The sequence below is a fragment of the Myotis lucifugus genome, unplaced genomic scaffold, assembly GCF_000147115.1.
Source record: "Myotis lucifugus unplaced genomic scaffold, Myoluc2.0 scaffold_76, whole genome shotgun sequence".
NCBI lineage: Eukaryota > Metazoa > Chordata > Mammalia > Chiroptera > Vespertilionidae > Myotis > Myotis lucifugus.
Window position 1 is genome coordinate 2,224,424 of NW_005871124.1, and position 21,520 is coordinate 2,245,943.

A 21,520-nucleotide genomic window follows, 5' to 3' on the forward strand; every position below is an offset into this window, starting at 1 on the left:
CAAATTTGTATCATACTTTCCCCAAAACAAAATGTTTATTTTTATTTTTTAAATATTTTATTGATTTTTTACAGAGAGGAAGGGAGAGGAATAGAGAGTTAGAAACATCGATCAGCTGCCTCCTGCACAACCCCTACTGGGGATGTGCCCGCAACCAAGGTACATGCCCTTGACCGGAATCGAACCTGGGACCCTTGGGTCCAAAGGCCAACGCTCTATCCACTGAGCCAAACCGGTTAGGGCCCCAAAACAAAATGTTTAAAACCACCTTGGGTTGTTGTGAAAGCTTCATTAAGTGGTACATTTTATGATGTGAAATTAAGAAGCCAGAGGAACCACTTTTTGAACCTGAAATTCATAGTTTTTCTATTCATTTTAAAATAGTCAGATTTTTTTCACTCTTATCTGAAGTTATCTTGTCCACATCCTTATTACAGTACAAAAAGTGTTTTTTCCTATTACACGATTCTTCTTATGTAATTAAAAGTAACAGCTATTTCTGATTAGTAACAATTGCCCAATCATCCCTTATAACGTATTTGAGGAAAAATATTCCATCTTTGATTTTCCTCTTTTTACTTGGCATATTCTTTTTTTAAAATATATGTTTTATTGATTTCAGAGAGGAAGGAAGAGGGAGAGAGAGACAGAAACATCAGTGATGAGAGAGAATCATGGATCGGCTGCCTCCTGCACGCCCCACACTGGGGATGGAGCCACCAACCCAGGCATGTGCCCTGGCTGGGAATCGAACCCTGACCTCCTGGTTCATAGGTTGACGCCCAGCCACTGAGCCACGCCAGCCGGACAAGCCTTGAGGGCACAGTTTCCTCTGTGAACTGTAAAAGGGATTAGTCACACCACCTCCCATGCCAACCTTGAGCAAGTTCTGTCATATCCAACCATCTCTGATGTAGAATCTCAATCTGCCCATTTTCCGCCCGCCCCATCCTTCTCCAAGCCCCAACCACCTCTCACAACAGCCTTCTCAGTGGCCTCCTTCTTTTAACTCATCCCTCCTACAGTCCATTCTGTGCCCATCAGCCCAGCAGTAGCTAAAGCTCCGAGCTGATAGTACTTTCCTGCTTGCAACCCCCCGGTGCCCTCCTCGTGCCATCAGGACAAATCCCGACTCCTCACCATGGCCGGGAAGGCCCTGTCTTCTAGCTCTGCTTGTACCACTCGCTCCTCTTTCACCAGGTCGCAGCCACAGTGGCCTTCCTTCCATATGTTGACCCTACACAGCTCCTTCCTGCCCCTGGTCGCTCATTGCTGTTCCCCAGGCCTGCACGTTCAGAAGGCTGGTTCTTTCGTATCACAAGTCTTGGCTCAGCGTTCACACCTCAGAGGGGCTTTCCTCTGGTTATCTAAAGTAGCTCCCGCCTGGCCGGTGTGGCTCAGTGGTTGAGCGTCGACCTATGAACCAGGAGGTCACTGTTCGATTCCTGGTCAAGGGCACAGGCCCGGGTTGTGGGCTCGATCCCCAGTGTGGGGCGTGCAGGAGGCAGCTGATTCATGATTCTCTCTCATCATGGATGTTTCTATCTCTCTCCCTTCCTCTCTGACATCAGTAAAAATATATTAAAAAAAAATAAAGTAGCTCCCACTTGACTATCATCTCTGCCCCATTATCCTTTCTTTTCTTCATAGTCATGATCATTATATGAAACTAGAGGCCCAGTGCACAAAATTCGTGCACGGGTAAGGTCCCTAGGCCTGGCCGGCAATCAGGGCCGATGGGGGCCTTCCTTCCCCTGGCTGCCGGCTGCCGGGCCTTCCTTCATTCCACACCACCCCCTGATGGTCAGCGCATGTCAGTGAGTGGTCGAACTCCCGAGGGGACAATTTGCATATTAGTTTTTTATTATATAGGATGATCTTGTTAGTTTACTCCTCACCATCTGTCTCCGGCTCACATATCTCCCCTCACCCCGTCCCCACTAGAATGGGAGCGCCCTGAGGGCAGGGACCTTGTCCTCCTCACTACGACCCTCAGTGCCCAGCATGGCGCCTGGCACACAGCAGGCAATTACATATTTGACTGAAAATGTCTTTCAAGCATCTACCTCGATATTCAGAGATGACAAGAATTATTTATTATTTTTTGGAAATGTTTACTGATAGCAGTGCGCATGTCACTTTGTACTGTAATGTTAACAGTCTGATGTTGCAGGAATAAATTGCATTTGATGAAGATGGCTGTTTTATGAGGACTGCTAGAAACTTTTTTAAAAAGGTGAAGGGTACAAACTTCTAGTTAAAAAATAAAGAAGCCCCGGGGGTGTAGTGTACAGCACAGAGAATATGTTAATAATATCATAACTTTGCACAGTGACAGATGGTTAATAGACTTATGGTAGCGATCACATCGTGTACACCTGAAACGAATAGAATATTGAATGCCAATATACATTAATAAAAAAATCTAAAAATATGAAGAGCTTCTTTTGAAAGGAAAGTTGTAGCTCTGTGGGGATTTAATGGTTACTCACCATGAAATGAGGTTGTGTTAGAATACGCTTTAGTTCCTTCGCATCACTATTCTCAGGGTAACATGAAATTTCTTCCAATACCTAAAACATAAAAAAGCAAGATATACCATAGTGCAGACAGGATATGTTTTAAAACTATAAAAGTCTTTTAAATTAAAAGTTATGGATGAGCCCACCCGGCGTGGCTCAGGGGTTGAGCATCGACCTAGGAACCAGGAGGTCACGATTCGATTCCCGGTCAGGGCACAGGCCTGGGTTGTGGGCTCGATCCCCAGTGTGGGGCGTGCAGGAGGCAGCCGATCCATGATTCTCTCTCATCATGGATGTTTCTCTCTCTCCCTCTCCCTTCTCCTTTCCTCTCTGAAAGCAATACAAATATATTAAGAAAAATGAAGCTGTTCTTCAAAAACTATCCCTTACCACCAAGATGGAGTTTACACATTTAGAATTTGATTGTGACATGAGCCGGGGGAAGCCTCCATTGTCCTTCAGAGTAAACATCTTGCTACGGTTCTTAATTGGAGCTGGTTGGGCCCAGAGCGCTTATACAAACGACATCCAATGCCCCAAGTTGAGCCAATCACGGTTGCCTGGCAGGACTGGCTCGGAGGGCCCATCCCTGCAGTAGGAACTCTCGCCTCCCCTGGGAGACCTGCACCCTGGGCGGATGGGACGCCTGAGCGCCCTTAGCCTCAGGCTTCGATTTCAGCAGCAAACCCACAGGCTACTCACCACCTCAGGGCCATGGGACAAACAGCAACCGGAGGGTTTCTTTCTTTCTTTCTTTTTTAAAATATATTTTATTGATGTTTTACAGAGAGGAAGGGAGAGGGATAGAGAGTTAGAAACATCGATGAGAGAGAAACATCGATCAGCTGCCTCCTGCACACCCCCCACTGGGGATGTGCCCACTACCAAGGTACATGCCCTTGACCGGAATCAAACCTGGGACCCTTGAGTCCCCAGGCCGACGCTCTATCCACTGAGCCAAACTGGCCAGGGCTGGAGGGTTTCTTTCTTATCTCAAAGCACACTTACCCAGTACTGGTTATGCTGGTCATTAATTTTGCTACACGACAAGCCACTTCTCCTTGCTGTATTTTATGCTTTGAGTTTTGCTACTAGAAAATGAAAGGATGAAACCATATACTCTCTCTGGTCCCTCGCTACTCTCACAATCTATGATCTTATTTCTTTATTTTAAAATTTAATTAAAAAAATTTTTTTAAAGGAAGTTGTATTTTGTTTTATTTTTTAAATCCTCACCTGAGGATATTTTTCCCACTGATTTCTAGAGAGAGCAGAGAGAGACACACAGAGAGAGAAACATCAGTGTGAGAGGGACACACATGGATGGGTTGCCTCCTGCACGCACCCCAATCAGGGCGGGGAGGAGCCTGCCACCGAGGTACATGCCCTTGACCGCAATCGAACCCGGGACCCTTCAGTCTGCAGGCTGATGCTCTAGCCACTGAGCCAAAAAGGCCAGGCCTCAATCTATGATTTGAAACACCGAGGTGTGGTCTCCTGAGTTAGAGAGGATGTCTCCTGGCTGGTGCCCGGACCAGACATGGGTGGGCCTCGCAGGCCCCTGTCCGAGGTTTTGTTTCTCAATGAATATTTGATATTTTCCGGGACAGGTCTTGTGTGTAAACCTGGTGGGGAAGGAATGATGCCCTTCAGATTCTCTCACTTCATAAGACAAAGTTTCCAAAGGGAAATGTTTATTTGCATGAAGGCTTTTATGACATCAAAAAGTGGAAAACCCCCCACTAGGTGTCTCACAATGGAGGAATTGCCAATTCATGAGCATTTAGTAATAAAAAAGAGAAATTATGTCGTCATAACTTATATTTACACAGACCAAGTAGAAACATAGGAAAATGCTCATTATATGTCAGGTAAAAAAAGGATACATTTTGATTGTATATAAACATTTCTATGCAAATGGATCATGACTGGAAAAGGACAGGCAAATGAAAATTACTGAGTTAGGGTGATGGGATCATGCATTAATTTTTATTTTCCCAACTTTCTACAATGTCACGTTTCCATATCAAAAAAGTTTTAAAAAGTCTGACAGACAAACATTATCTGACAATTTATAGAAATGACGTATCTCTGAACTTACATGTTGCAGATATTTAATTAACTTGCAAACATTTCCACCTTAAAAAGCAACTCAAATGTTCAGAGCATGTCTGTTCCATCAAGTGCAGTAAAATAACTTAAAAAAAAAAAAAGAGAAGCAAAAGTTGCTGTGTTAACAAGTTCAGGTTCACACAGCAGAACCAGCCCTGGAACCTGGGGAATGCTGCTCTCGGACTCCCAGGTCTGTTTACAAAAATGTCCCTCAGCCCGGCCGGTGTGGCTCAGTGGTTGAGCATTGACTTATGAACCAGGAGGTCACAGTTCGATTCCCGGTTAGGGCATATGACCTGGTTGCAGGCTCGATCCCCAGTGGGGGGCATGCAGGAGGCAGCCGATCCATGATTCTCTCTCATCAATGATGTTTCTATCTCTCTCTCCCTCTCCCTTCCTCTCTGAAATCAATAGAAATATATTAAAACACAAACATACAAAATATGTCACTTACCTCTTTGGCTCTCTGTACTGCATCACTCGGAGGGTTCCTGATTTGCGGCGAAGACTTCGTGTTAATTTTGTCATACAGCTGAAAGCAAAGGAGAGAAGCCAATCACTTATTACTCTTTGCTGGAATTCAGCACGTCATGTCTATTATTTCACTGAACAATGTTTCCCTCTTCCAAGAGCAGGCTGACGATTTCCGTGGGATCTTCCTGTTCATCTTTTGATCCTTCAAGGAAACTTGCTGGAATAGGAGTCGTGTGCAAATCCTACCAGAACCACTTTTAAAGAGGTGGCCCCAAATTCTGTCAATGTGGCGACTGCCTTGTCATTTTCAATTCAGCAATATTTCAGGACTCGCGGGATGCTCCCCTCTGATAGAAGCAACAGTGAACAAGATGAAGGCGGAGGAAAAGGAAAGAATGCTTTTTGGCCAAGACCCGACTGAGGAATTTTCACAGAAATCTCAGTCTTGGGAAAGGGCAAGCCAAGCCCTTCCAGGAAGGAATGTTCTCGCAGAGGCTCCTGTTTGCTCACCAGGGCTGCTCACCCACAGCGCCAGCCCAAAGGCTCAACAGGAAGCCAAGGACATAACCTTTGCCTTAAAAATCTGAGAGCCACAAAGTTTGAGAAGACATTCGTTTTTTAAATGGTATTTATTTATTTTTAAATAGATTTTTGTTGTCGATAGTATCATAGATATCTCCCATCTCCCCGTCCCAATCCCACCCCCCACTTCACCCTCTACCCACCCCCAGGTCTTCACTAGCCTATTGCCTGTGTCCATGGGCTGTGCATATAAGTATGTAAGTTCTTTGGTTGATCTCTTCTCGTCCCCCCAACCCCACATCGAGGTGTGTCGGTCTGTTCCACGGCTCCCTGCATCTGGTCTTATTTTGTTGGTCAATTCATTTTGTTCATTAGATTCCACAGATCAGTGAGATCACGTGATATTTGTCTTTCTCAGATGGGCTTATTTCACTTAGCACAATAGTTTCCAGGTCCCTCCATGCTACCCCAAAGAGAAGACATGGACAGAATCTAAAAATATTTAAAAGCCCCACAAATCTAAATGGTCTGAAAATTTAACTTTCTGAAGACCATTACTTCATTAGAGAAGAATCTTTATAGTGTGGAAATGCAACTGAAATATTGGTTTCTAGCTCAGATGAAATGTCTTATTCAACAGCCTGCTTTGCAAAGTGACAAGTTAAAAATGAGCTCGGCTGGGCTGCCACTTCTGGTTCCTCACTTCTCTAAAATACGTGGGGATTCTTTTGGGGGTTGGTTTTGCCTTTTTAAAAAAAAACTTCCCTACTATGTACAGCCATACTACTGAGAGGTCACCCCCCCCCCACCCACGCCCCCGCCTCTGCTCCCCTCCCCCCAACAATGCAAGGAGCCATCAGTTAACTAAAAACATTGAAAATACATAACACGTAAAAGAAATAGACACAGTCATCACCCGACCTGTCCAAGTATTAACAATCAAAGTCAAAAACAACATGAATAATAACATTGGCGGCACTATCGCTCTATGAGAATCTCACCACATAAAGTTTGTCTTTTTCTTGGCCAAGGGCTACCACGAGCGCTGCTCTCACACTTTGCAGCGAGGCTTCGTCTGCGTTTCTATTTACACAGCGGATCCATGCGCGCTGCTTGGTACTCACAAAGCCACAGAAATCCCACTGGAGGCCTTTTATTTTCGGCCTGGCCTTGCTGTGCCAAGCGCGGCTCCCTGGGTCTCAGGTCAGAGTGGTTTTTATAAAAAAATATATTTTTATTAATTTCAGAGAGGAAGGGAGAGATAGAGACATCCATGATGAGAGGGAATCATGGATTGGCTGCCTCCTGCACATGGGACTGAGCCCGCAACCCAGGCATGTGCCCTTGACCGGAATTGAACCTGGGACCCTTCGGTCCGCAGGCCTGATGCTCTAGCCACTGAGCCACACTGGCTAGGGTTCAGAGTGCTTTCTTGAGGACTCGGAGCATAATCAGCTGAGGGGGGTAGGAACCATGCAGGTTCTAGCCTCCCTCCAGACCTACTGAATCAGAACTTGAAACGGGGTCTAGAAGTCTCTGCTTCGGGCAGCTGTCAATCTTAGATGCAGTGTTAAGTTCTGAGAGTAAGAATAACAGTACTAATAACAACAATGACAAGTGCTACTTTTATTGAGCACTTATTACATGCTAGTTCCTACTTAAAGTTCTTAATACACATTCCTCAAATAAGCCTATAAGGTTGGCACCCCTATTCTCCCCACTTTACAGATTGGGAAACTGAGGCATGGAGTAGGAAAGTGAGAATCACTATTCAGGCCCTTGTCACTTGTTGATTGGTTGATGGTAGCCATTCTGACAGGTGTGAGGTGATGATTAATGGCATTCAGCATTTCCTCATATGTCTCTTGGCCATCTGTTGAGTTGCATGAGTACTTTATATATTTTGGAAATTAACCCCTTATCAGATGTATCATTGGCAAATATGTTCTCTCATATAGTGGGTTCCCTTTTCATTTTGATATCAGAGAGATGCAAATTAAAAGGACAATGAGGTACCATGTCACACCTGTCAGAATGGCTACCATCAACAAACAAGTGCTGGCGAGGATGTGGAGAAAAGGGAACCCTCGTGCACTGCTGGTGGGAATGCAGACTGGCGCAGCCACTGTGGAGAGCAGTATGGAGTTTCCTCAAAAATTAAATATGGAACTGCTATTGCACCCAGTGATCCCAGCATTGCTTACAATAGCCACGATCTGGAAACAGCCCAAGTGCCCATCAATAGATGAGTGGATAAAAAGCTGTGGTACATTTACACCATGGAATACTATGCAGCTGTAAAAAAGAAGGATCTCTTACCCTTTGAGACAGCATGGAGGGACCTGGAGAGTATCATGCTAAGTGAAATAAGCCAGTCAGAGAAATACAAGTATCATGTGGAAGCATGCCACAACGGATCGACGAATCTCAGAGTGTGTGTGTGAGGGTGGGTGGGACGAGATTAACCAAAGACCTTGTATGCATATATGCATAACTCAGGGACACAGACAATAGTGTGGTAAAGGCCTGGGGAGGAGGCGGCGGGGGGGGGGTGGGGTGGGGTGGGAAAGAGGGACATCTGTAAAACTTTCAACAATAAAGATATTAGCCAATCAACTACAGCCCTGCCCCGGTAAAAATGTTAGAATCCTCATCCTTTCCTGGCCAGATGGTAAATATTCGGGCGTGGAGGGCCATTTGAACTTTGTCACAACCACTCAACCCAGCCACGCATGTGAAGGCAGCCACTAACGATTCATAAAATAGTGGGCGTGGCTGTGGTACAACACAACTCCCTTCAAGAACAGGCGCCTGGCTTGGCCCGAGAGCTGTAGCTGATGCACTAGAAGCCTACATTCAAGGTGGATTGAAATGACAAAGAATATTCCTTGCCCGGCCGGTGTGGCTCAGTGGTTGAGCATCGATCCATGAACCAGGAGGTCAGGGTTCGATTCCCGGTCAGGGCACATGTCCGGGTTGTGGGCTCGATCCCCAGTGTGGGGTGTGCAGGAGGCAGCCGATCCATGATTCTCTCTCATCATGGATGTTTCTCTCTCTCTCCCGCTCACTTCCTCTTTGAAACCAATAAAAAATATTAAAAAACCCCCACCCCAAACCAAAACTAAACAACAACAACAACACCCCCCAAATATATTCCTTTTGCTATTTGCTTTCCTGAAAATTGAAGATAACAAATGTATTTGTAAAACTGAAGCATAGAAGGTGAGGTGAGGGAGGGAAAAATGTTAATGTATTATCACTGGAGAGAAAACAAGAATGAATCTATTTGTTTTTTCTTTCTAATGAAATGATAGTTACCCAACCTCAGCATTTTTTATTAAAAGAAACCCACAAAAACATTAAAAAAAAAAAACCCCACAGCGAAATGAGGAAATGTAGGGAGCGGCACGGGAAACAGAGCTGGAGACTGTCTGGTACACAGGCCCCAGGCTCCCTGCCCGCTCTGGGCCGCGGCAGAGGTGCCCACACAGCCCGAGGACGCGCTCTGTCTGTCTGTCTGTCTGCGAGCCCAGTTCCGTTAGGAGGCCGCCTTCTATATTTGAGACGGGCTGTTTGAAACAAAGCAGAATGAAGTTGGTGGTGATATGAAATCCTGAGATCGCACCCTCCAACATAAAGATGAAGGAATCCGCTACTATGTCACTTTCTATTTCCATTCAAAATACGAAATCATCTCATTTTTAAAAAATATATATATTTTATTGGTTTTTTACAGAGAGGAAGGGAGAGGGATAGAGAGATAGAAACATCGATGAGAGAGAAACATCATGGATCGGCTGCCTCCTGCACAGCCCCACACTGGGGATTGAGCCTGCAACCCGGGCATATGCCCTGACCAGGAATTGAACCCGGGACCTCCTGGTTCATAGCTCAAAGCTCAACCACTGAGCCATACCAGCCAGGCCATAATGCCTATTCTTGAGCAAGCAAAAGAAATCATGAGGGAAAACAAGCCTACGTAGATGACATAGGCAGGCTTTATTTTGCCTTTAATCAAACCTTCTGCAACAGTGCACTTTCAAATACCAGATCGAAGAGTTTGCCCAACTGTGAGAAATGTCACTATAATATAAACTTTCCCATTAAAAAAACACGAAAAACATTGTTAAAAAAGGTAAAAACCTCATTTCTGAATGTGCTTTACATATTGAAGCATCCACAACAATAGTTCAATAACATTTACACTAAATGAATATCCTATTAGTACGTTGCTGCTTTAAAAGAAAACATTTACATTGGGTTTGCCATATACTATGTTATTTAATGACTGATGCAATACTTATTATGATATGACCTTTATTGTGCTTAGGTAAGCGCCAAGCATTTGGACAAGGAGCTGTAGCAAAACCGAATTTCTGTTGTGGGAAGTTAAAAGAGAACAAGACAAAGACAGCCTAGCAGAAGTGGTTGGATGAGATAATTTTTGAAGGGCCGCAAAGAGAAGGAGAGCTATGTTCCTGGACTGTGAAGCCAGTCCCACCGAATGTTCTTTAACTGAGCGTATCGCATTCCTGTCTGGTGCAAAAGGCCTCCTTTCCGGAAAGAAAGACCAGTGCTTGCTGCACTTCGACGGCTTTGGGAACATTCCATTGCCTTCTGGTAAAGTTTACTGAGGTGTCACAACAGCGAATGGCACTCACTGGGAAACACTGGTACCGGGGACTAGGTGATTCATTGTTCTCGGCATTTTAGAGTAAATTCCAACCCCTGTCTGAAGAATTAATTCATCTGGAGAAATACGGGAACTAGAGGGCCTCCTGTAATTAATAATGCTTTCAGTGAAAATCACACATCCTATATAATAAAAGCCCAATATGCTAAGTGTCTGGTCATCTGGTTGGCTGTTCAACCAATCAAAGCGTAATATGCTAATGATATGCTAAGGCCACTCAACCGCTCACTATGATGTGCACTGACCACCAGGGGACAGACACTCCAACCGGTAGGTTAGCTTGCTGCTGGGGTCCGGCCGATCGGGACTGAGCGAGACGGAGCGGACATGCCCTGGAGCCCTCCCGTGGTCCCATCCCAGCTGGCCAACCTCCTGTGTCCCTCCCCGGCCACGATTGTGCACCGGTGGGGTCCCTCGGCCTGGCCTGCGCCCTCTCACAATCCCGGACCCTTGGGGGATGTTGGAGAGCCAGTTTTGGCCCGATCCCGTGCACTGGGCCTCAAGTTCCTTTCATAAAAAAGCATAACTGCTTGACTGGCATGACTCAGTGGTTGAACATCAACCTATGAACCAGGAGGTTCAATTCCCGGTCAGGGCACATGCCTGGTTGTGGGCTCGATCCCCAGTGTGGGGCGTGTAGGAGGCAGCCAATCCATGATTCTCTCTCATCATGGATGTTTCTATCTCTCTCTCCCTCTCCCTTCCTCTCTGAAATCAATAAAAACATATTTTAAAAAAAGAGGGGATGGGACCCAGAGAAGGTACCAGCTGCTCAGCCTTTGAAGGCCCTCAGACAGGCCTTATTATTGCAGACATTTAAGTGCGAATCAACTGGACTAGAAACTCATGGGAAACTTCGCTTTGGCATTTCCTGACTGGTAGTCTATTTAAACATCCAAATCCAACAGTGTATCAGGTTCTTTCTCAGACTCCAAATTGCTCAAAACCATCAAATTACCGTAGAAGCTCTTTTAGGAAACATCCAAGTTCTAAAAATATGCTGTTCCCAAATCTGACTACTAATTTCACATCCTCTCAAAAAAGCAAAACAGTAAATCAAGTCGCAGTTTTCCAGTACCAGCTCCGGGGCAGAGAAAACCTCTAACTCTGCCTCTCCCTGAGCAGCAAAGAATGATAATACAGGCGCCAGTGAAACAAAATATGGAGGAGTCCAGACACCGGTTTCTTTCTAATGCAATATTTGAAAATGTTACTGGATCCATGATAAAAATCTACTTATAAATTAATCATATAAAACTGCTAAATTCGATTCCTGGTCAGAGCACATGCCCAGAGTGTGGGCTCGATCCCCAGTAGGGGGCGTGCAGGAGGCAGCTGATTGGTGATGTTTCTCTATCATTAATGGTTCTCTCTCTGTGTCTCTCTCTCTCTCAAAATCAATAAAAACAGTAAAAAAATAAAAGAGCTAAATTAAAGAAAAAAAAAAAAAGCCTGGCCGGCGTGGCTCAGTGGTTGAGCGTCCACCTATGACCCAGGAGGTCATGGTTCTATTCCTGGTCAGGGCACAGGCCCAGGTTGTGGGCTCCATCCCCAGTGTGGGGCGTGCAGGAGGCAGCCGATCCATGATTCTCTCCCATCATTGATGTTTCTATCTCTTATTTTTCCTCTCTCTCTGAAATCAAGAAACATATATTTTAAAAAACAAAACACCCTGCTAAATTACGTGGCTATTGCCAGTAGTTTTTGTTTCATTAATCTAATAACTAATTACATTTTTAGAAAACATGATTTCAGGGCTTCCCACAGAAATCATCTCAACTAGGTGGGGTCTCACCCTTGCTCTGAAACAGCAGTGAACGCTAAAAGCTGCTCCGAGGTATGACAGATGGTGGGTGAATGTTTAAAACTCAGTTGTCAGAGTTTGGCAGGGTGAGAGATAAATGTGTCACTTAACAATGTTTTATGACACTGTTGACTTATAAAATAAACATTTATTCTGTAATAGGAACATTTCCACAAGAAAGTGAGAAGACTGAGAATCATCAGGAAATAAAATTTGCAAAATGCTTTTTGTCTAAAAAAAAAACACACCACACCTCCTCTTGATTTTTCAGCCCATCAAAGAAACATCCATCATGTGACCATCCCGTGGGTCACATGCAAGTTCCAAGCCCAAACTAGTTCAAAATATCATTAAAAGACATAACTAACTGCACTTTAACACCAATTTCCGAGAAAGCCCGATTCATGAACGACAGGGTAGCGTATCACTTGTAACATGTCACTATTTTATATTAGATTTGTGTCATCTGCACTCACACCCGAAGAATCAATTCAGGGCAAAAATCAGATTCCCATGAGGCAGTGGGCTGAATACTGTCCCTCAAAATTCATGTTTACTGAATATGACCGTATCTGGAAATACGGTCTTTGTAGATGTCATTAATTAAGATGAGGTCATATTGCCCGGCTGATGTGGCTCAGTGGTTTAGAGTTGACCTATGAACCAGGAGGTCCCGGGTTTGATTCCTGGTCAGGGCACAGGCCCGGGTTGCAGGCTCCATCCCCAGTGTGGGGCGTGCAGGAGGCAGCCGATCCATGATTCTCTCTCATCGTTGATGTTTCTATTTCTCTCTCCCTCTCCCTTCCGGTCTGAAATAAACAGAAATATATTTTTAAAATGGATGCGGTCATATTGAATTAGGGTGGGCCCTCAACCCCATGCCAGGAGGCCTTACAGGAAGTCATGTGAAGGCACAGAGTCACACACATGCAGGAGAAAATGCCACGTGAAGATGGAGTTGGAGATCGGAGTGATGCACCCACAAGCCGAGGATTGCAGGCAACTACCAGAAACGGACAGAGGCGAGGAGGGATTCTTCCCTCGGCTCCTTGGAGGGAGCCCAGCCCAGCAGACATCCTGATCTAGGACCTCCACCTCGAGGGAGTAATTTCTATTTGCAGCCGCCCGGTTCAGGGTGCTTTGTGATGGCAGTTTCAGCAAATTAATACACATGACAAGTTGTATTATACTAAAATGGATCTGTACATTTCACATACAGACCATCTCTGCGACAGTGCTTTTAAAAATATGTTTTTTATATTTTATTGATTTTTTACAGAGAGGAAGGAAGGGAGAGGGATAGAGAGTTAGAAACATCGATGAGAGAGAAACATCCATCAGCTGCCTCTTGCACACTCCCCACTGGGGATGTGCCCGCAACCGAGGTACATGCCCTTGACCGGAATCGAACCCGGGACCCTTGAGTCCGCAGGCCGACGCTCGATCCACTGAGCCACACCGGTCTGGGCCTTTAAAAAATATTTTTATTGATTTTAAAAAGAGGAAGGGACAGGGATAGAGAGATAGAAACATGGACCGGCTGCCTCCTGCACGCCCCCTACTGGGGATGGAGCCCGCAACCCGGGCACGTGCCTGACTGGGAATCGAACCCTGACCTCCTGGTTCATAGGCCGATGCTCAACCACTGAGCAACACCGGCCGGGCTGCACCAGGGCTTTTAAGTTCCGAAAGTAGACACACTGGGCCAAGCTGGACCAGGCACGGCTCCTCCTCAAGCCTCTTTCTTGCTTCCTACAAAACAAGGAGCGGGGTGTGTGCCGGGTGGAACTGGTTGGGTAGCAAATATTTAGAGATTCTGGACCTATTTCTAACTACAGATGAAACCAGATATGTTTTACTAGAATTCAAATTAGAGAGCATCTCCCCCCCCCCCCCCCCGCAGAGGAGCCACTGTATTTCTTCTTTTGTTTTACTGTAAGTTCTTTCAACATGACACGTGTTTTGCTTCCTCTAAGTAACTGCTAATAATCTTTCTTTGAATGTCGAGTTTGTTACTGTTTTAAAGGCATGACTAGAAAAAACAAGACAGCAGGTGATCGTTAGTCTTCTATAGGAACTTAATCCTGTTTCTTGGCAGCGTGAGAACGAGGGCCTCGCATTTAGCTATTTTGGAATGAACAGGAATTGTTCCAATTTAATTAAGGCATTTTATAAACTGTCTCAGTGGGATTAAGTAACAGTCAATCCCAGGTCCGCAAAACTATGCCACGAGGTGTCGCTACTTGGAATCCTTAATAGGGAACCAACATTGATTTTGCAAAACAAAACAATCCAAATCCAATGATGAGATATGGAAGCTTAGAAGGAAGAATCATGAATGGTCCAAGTTCGAAAAGCTTCTTCTCAAGAGATGGCCAGACTGTGTTCCTTTTTCGGTGTACACCACAAGCATTTAAGTACTAAAGACATTTTAATGGGCCCGGCTGGTGTGGCTCAGTGGTTGAGCTTCGATCTATGAACCAGGAGGTCACGGTTCAATTCCCGGTCAGGGCACAGGCCCAGGTTGCAGGCTCCATCCCCAGTGTGGGGCGTGCAGGAGGCAGCCGATCCATGATCCTCCTTCATCATGGATGTTTCTCTCTCCCTTCCTCCCTGACATCAATAAAAACATATTTAAAAAAGTATAAAAAACTCCAAACCAAATAAAGCCCTTTGAGTGGCTTCTCCATGTGGCAGGTGAATACTTCACTGGCTACTTTGCTGAAATGGCCTCTGGGGTCTGAGACAAGAGCTGAGAAGCGCATCTCCGGGCTGGAGGGCATGATGCCTGCGTCGCCCACGCTGATGAAGCGCTCACCGAAGGGCGGCTCAGTTTGGATCGTTAGAACCAAGTGCCTCCCAACACTGCCCTGGGCCGGCCTCACAGCCGGTCACCGCAGGCAGGGGCTGGGGTTCCCGCGGAGCCCCGTCTGCCCAATTCTGCAGACGTGGCGTCCTGTCACGGAGCAGAGCCCCTTTGAGAGCCAGGTGCGCTGGGAGGCAGATGCTGACACGGTAGACACATCTCTGAGTTTCTAAGTCAGAAGCACCCACGAGAACTGGAGGCGTGTCTTTCCTCTCCAAACTCTGAGTCTCTTCTGAAGCTGGAACAGCGTCCACCCAAGAAGGCAGCCGTCATTCCAGATGTTTCCGTGAGGTCTGAGGCTGGCATTGGGCAAGAGCTGCTGGCTGGCCCCGCCCCAGAGGCCAGCCTGGCCCTGCCCACCCGCCCTTCCCTGTGGACGCCAGCCGTGCCCTGGCATTTCCCCCGAGTCTCAGGCTTGGGGCGCTCAGACCCCTTGTTGTATTAGTGAGAGAGAGACAACTTCAGACACCAATGTGGGCGTCTCTGAGCCTTTCCATGACAGGAAGCCCTGGATCTAGAGGAGGCCAGTCAGTCTGGGCCAAGCCCTAGCCACTGACTGCACTGACATAAGCCCAACTCCACGCTCAGCTGCAGCTCCTTGCATCCCTCGCACGGCCCAGGCCCAGCGAAGGGCATGCCTCCTGCGGGAGCCGCACACGGTGAACGCTTTGCATCATGGGCAGCAATGACAGAGCACAACAGACATGTGAATAGCTGGGAACAGAGGTCAATGTCTGACAACCACGACATTTTACTAAAACGTGACTGAGATGAAGGAGGGTGGGAACGATCGGCTTCTGATTTCTCTGTGCATCTCGACCTGCTCGCAATGGCCCTGTCGTTTCATAATGAAGTGCATTCTCTGTTTGAAGGAGGCACCGAGTCTCAGAAAACCGGCAACATTAGATCTGAAATGTGGGAACACGGTCCATTACCCAATATTTTCTTGGCTTTTCTCTCTCCTATCCTCATGCTTGAGGCTCGGATGTTTTCAAAACAGTGTTTAAAGCAGTGAAAAGTAACCACGGCTGAGATCAACGGGTTCTTCTAATAGAAATACACACGCATGATTTTTTCACCGTGACTTGTTAGGCTATATTGCACTGTGCTCTCTGTCATCCAGCACTTTATTTTAGTTCTGAATCTGTGATGGATGATTGCCCACAGACTTAAGGCAACTGACAAAGGACTATTATTATGGACATCGAGAAATGAACATAAAGTGAAATGACACGCTAAATACTTACCCCCCCCAAATGATAACAAAAAGGAAGACTTACGTCTAGTAGCGTGTGAAGATGCTGGTCCTGGAATACGCTGTGTAGAAAGTCTAAGTCCTTCTCGCTGCAGTCTGTGAGCGCGTGGATCTCTTCCAGGCTGTCCAGCACCTGGGAGACGGCTCCTGGGGGGACAGAACGACAGCCGGCACACAGTCAATGGCAGACCAACCTGGGCCATGTGCGTGCTGCATTTCAGAACAATGGGCCGACCGGCAGACGTCAAAGGTCAGTGTCCTGAGCGAAGGACAGACTTACACAGAATTTCGGATCTTTCAAGATGGAGTATTTTTGCTGAGTTTATGTTCTTAAGAATGTAATGTGTGCGCTTCATTTTTCAGAGTAAATCGAAGCTGGTCTTACTTGAATTAAGGAAATTGATCAACTCTAATCGAGCCGCTAGAAGACCTGGGTGCAGCAAGCTACCCATCAGAGGAATGTGAGTTCCCTGGCCCCGTGAGGTGCTGGGATATTACAGAAGTAACACGGTGAGCCTTTCCTATAGGCCATTCCAGCAGGAACGGAAGGTAAAGCCAGATCTGAGGGACCAACCCCTTCAACGGGGAGCCCCTGCCGTGTAAAATAGGCTTCTTGGGACTTTTAAGGCTCAAACTTAAATTAGCAAATATCTCCATCCATTCTTTTTTCTTTGTTCACATACAACGTCAAGAGAAGCAAGTCATCCTCAGTCTACTGGACCCTTTCTATTCAGAAGACAAAGACGAAGGGTAAGTATACTGATACTTCCAAACGCCATCCTATATAATAAAAGCCTAATATGCTAAGTGTCCTGTCATCCGTTCAACCAATCAAAGCGTAATATGCTAATGATATACTAAGGCCGCTTAACCACTTGCTATGATGTGCACTGACCACCAGGGGACAGACACTCTGACTGGTAGGTTAGCTTGCTGCTGGGGTCCAGCCGATCGGGACTGAGCGAGATGAGCCGGACACACCCTGGAGCCCTCCCGCGGTCCCTCCCTGGCTGACCAACCTCCCGTGTCCCTCCCCAGCCCCTATTGTGCACCGGTGGGGTCCCTCAGCCTCGCCTGCACCCTCTCGCAATCCAGGCTGAGGGGACCCCACCCCCCGAATGCACAAATTTTGTGCACTGGGCCTCTAGTGTTAAATATTAGGGCAGACCATTTCTGCAAGGTCAAGCATATGGTAGTGCGGTCACTTTCTTTTAATTTCCTCTTCAGACCAGGAATCCCGAGAGCCAGCAGCAGGGAAAATATACACCAAGTAGTAACAAAGTCTTAAAGAAATGACTAGCCTCCTTTACCCTGCAGACGGCCTGTACACACTTACTCCAGAGAAAGAAGGGAAACCCTGAGAGGCAGGGCTTCAGGAACCAGCGTGCGATGCTAGGGAAATTCTAAGCACAAGCGCCTTGTTGCACATGTAAGTCTTGGATCAGCAGTTTTCAGCGGCAATTTTGTCCCGCACTTTTGCATTTTTGGTTGTCACAACCATGGTGGTGGGGGGACAGGTTGTGCTACTGTCACTAGTGGGTAGAGGCCTGGGGTGCTATTAAACAGTCCACAATGCCCAGGACAGTCCCCCTTCCCTGGAAAGAATGATGCAGCGCCAAATGTCAACAGTGCTGAGGTTGAGAAACCTTGCTTTAGATCAGTGGTTCTCAACCTTCTGGCCCTTTAAATACAGTTCCTCATGTTGTGACCCAACCATAAAATTATTTTCGTTGCTACTTCATAAGTGTAATGTTGCTACTGTTATGAATCGTCATGTAAATATCTGATATGCAGGATGGTCTTAGGCGACCCCTGTGAAAGGGTCGTTCGACCACCAAAGGGGTCGCGACCCACAGGTTGAGAACCTCTGCTTTAGATGAAGATATGTATCTAGAATCTGTCTGTTCTGGAACGCAATGCTTTTTTTAATTACTTCTGTCTTGGACCTTAACCATTCGCACGCCCTTAGTGGTGAGAATGTAAATGGGTACCACTTTTCCAGAAAGCAATCTGGTAACAGAACAAAGAGCCTTAAAAATGCTCATGAGCTTTGCTTCGGGTAGTTCCATTTACAGAACCCACCTTAAGGGAAAAACAGGAAATGCAGAAAAAGTATTATGTATAAAGATATCTATCTATCTATCTATCTATCTATCTATATAAAAGCCTAAGTGACCGTTACAACCAGTCAACCAAATGACAGGTCGCTATGACACTCACTGACCCCCAGGGGGCAGATGCTCAACGCAGGAGCTACCCCCTGGTGGTCAGTGTGCTCCCACAGCTGGTCAACCTCTCCCAGTCCCTCCCCCCGGCCGGCCACCCCGATTGGCCCTGATCACTGGCCAGGCCAAGGGACCCCAGCTGTGCACGAATTCGTGCACCAGGCCTCTAGTTTATAATACAAAATGGAAAAAATCTAACAATTAGAGAATGATCACATCAAGTACAAAACATCTATAGAATGGACTATGTAGCCAAATGAAACTGCTTTTAAAGACTTTTAAAAACAGAAATCCTCATGATATGAAATTCAACAAAGCAGAATACAAAACCGCATAAATGGTATTTTCCCAATTGTGACCGATAAATACATAGTCAGAAAAAACCCTGAATGAAATACACCAAAAGGGTAACAGTAGTTATCTTTATTTTCCTATTCAGTCTTCATTCTGTTCTTGCCATACGTTCCAAGTTTTCTCCACTAGGAAGCAAGTTGCTATATAAGCAACTGCTTCTTTGCGGTACTATTTATTATGTTAGAGATGTGGGGCTTAAGCTATAAATTAAGTGGTTATCCACATGGAAATTACTGTGGCCAATTTTATTAAAATTTGATTTTTTATTTTGTGATTCACATCCAGTTGTAAGAAATAATACAGAGATCTCACGTGCACTTCCCCAGGTTCCCCCCAAACTGTCATATAAGGTCACAACGGGGATGCTGACACTGATACTAGTTAGGCTACAGAATATTCCCATCACCACGTTTTAAAGGCACATTCATTTCCCTCCCCCCTCTCCCTCCTAACCCTGGGCAACTACAAATCTCTTCTTCATCTATACCAGTGGTTCTCAACCTTCCTAATGCTGTGACTCTTTAATACAGTTCCTCATGTGGTGGTGACCCCCAATTTCACTGTTACAACTTGAACATAATTAAAGCATAGTGATTAATCACAAAAACAATATGTAATGATATATGTGTTTTCCGATGGTCTTAGGCGACCCCTGTGAAAGGGTCGTTCGACTCCCAAAGGGGTCGCGACCCACAGGTTGAGAACCGCTGATCTATACCTTTGTCATCTCAAAGATGTTATAGTAATGCAACACACAGTATATAACCTTTTGGGATTGGTTTTGATCCAGCATAATTCTCTGGAGATTCATCCAGGCTGTTGCATGTATCAATAATTTAATCCTATTATTTTGTTTTTAAAAAAATATATTTTTATTGATTTCAGAGAGGAAGGGAGAGGGAAAGAGAGATAGAAACATCCATGATGAGAGAGAATCATGGATAGGCTGCCTCCTGCACACCCCACACTGGGGATCGAGCCTGCAACCCGGGCGTGTGCCCTGACCTGGAATCGAACCGTGACCTCCTGGTTCACAGGTCAATGCTCAACCACTGAGCCACACTGGCCGGGCTAATTTAATCCTTTTTAATGTTGGGTAGTATTCCATGGCGTGGATGTACCACAGTTTGAGCATTCGCTGTTGAAGGCACTGTGGATACCTTTTAGTTTTGAATAACTACGGACACCAGGCTTTTCTTTCACTGAAAACATTAAACGGATGTGAATGGGATAAAAAGTACAAGGCAGAAATCAGTCCTCACTTTCCCCGCTGCTTCTGAAAAGGTATGAACACGTTTTCTCTTCCGGACAGAAAGTATAGTGTCAGTCACCGGTGACTGACCGGGCGGTTAACGTGTTAACCTAATCCACTTCCTTCTACCTGCTCTTCTCCAGACCTTTTCTTTGTTCTGAGTAGGAAAAAAAATCTGGAAATGAGTTCAAGGCCAGCTCATTCATCATCCTTTATTGAAAGCCTTGGAAAGCAAGGGATGATATGAAGAAATTAGTCCCACATGTTGCAGTGAACTCCGACCCCAGCGCACCATCAACAGCTTTATGAAGCTACTAAAGCCAGTTCCAAACTTCTGGCCTTATGGAACGGCAATGACAAAAATATGAGTGAAAAATTTTTTTTTGTATATTAAAAAAATTCAACAGATACCGTGGAAACCTAATAATCATTTTCACTCAGTTATTTTAGTGAAATCTTACTTAATTTTCATTGTTTTTCCCCCAACATCGCTTATACTGCTGATATATAATCTAGGTAGAAGTTGATGAAAATAGCCCAGCGCCGTGGCTCAGTGGTTGAGCGTCGACCTATGAACTAGGAGGTCGCGGTTCAATTCCTGGTCCGGGCACAGGCCTGGGTTGTGGCCTTGATCCCCAGTGGGGGACATGCAGGAGGCAGCCGATCCATGATTCTCTCTCATCATTGATTTTTCTCTCTCTCCCTCTCCCTTCCTCTCTCTGAAATCAATAAAAATCTAAAAAAAAAAAGATTAAAATAAAACAACCTTGTATCTAGTGAATACTAAGGCGGCTAGTGTAACGGCTGGGAAGTAATTTTGGCTGAACCAGATCAATGTATCATTTCTTGGTCTGTGAATTCGCACAGGTCCGTGCAATTCCTGTCCCACCTACACACTCCATGCGTCACCCTATGTGTGCACTTGTTCATGCTCTTTTTCTGTGCTGGGAGGTCCTTAAGGCAGGTCTATATTTGATTCATTTTGTACCACCACAAGGTACGCACTGACTTAATGAAGCACTAAAACATCATACTAGCAGCAGCTCCCGATTCTTGAGCGTTTATTATGTGAAAGGCACAGCCTCAAGATGCATTACCTGACCTTTCTAGATGGGGAAGGGAGGTTCAGAGGCCAAGGAAGGCCACAGCTCCAAGCGGCAGAGCCAGGACTCAACTCTGGTGTCTTGCTTCAAGGTCTATGCCCGGCCTGAGTACTACACTGACTGGCCAAATCAAAAAAGATAGGGGGAACCTTTTCAACAAGAAGCTACATGTGGTTCATGTGTGGATATGGTGGTTAAGAAAGAACTTGAACCCTACTGAGCCAGACAATAACCAAAGTCTTTACTGAACGGTCCTGCTTTTTGCCAGATGCGAGGCAGGAGCTTCTGAGAAAACAGGTGTGAGCTCTGGCCCAGAGGAAGACTCTCAGGCTGCTGTG

The 21,520-nt window shown here is 45.8% G+C and overlaps 1 protein-coding gene across 6 annotated transcripts in view; it reads right to left on the reverse strand.

The window, feature by feature from the left end:
- Positions 1–21,520, reverse strand: part of CASK (calcium/calmodulin dependent serine protein kinase) — a 215,338-nt gene that overhangs the window by 48,620 nt on the left and 145,198 nt on the right. For all 6 annotated transcript variants that reach the window (XM_023755377.1, XM_023755373.1, XM_023755372.1 and 3 more), the window contains 3 exons: positions 16,274–16,395; positions 5,089–5,166; positions 2,493–2,573 (listed from right to left, as the gene is read on the reverse strand). In XM_023755377.1, coding sequence (XP_023611145.1) covers positions 2,493–2,573; positions 5,089–5,166; positions 16,274–16,395 — 281 coding nt within the window. The remainder of the gene's footprint in view (positions 1–2,492; positions 2,574–5,088; positions 5,167–16,273; positions 16,396–21,520) is intronic.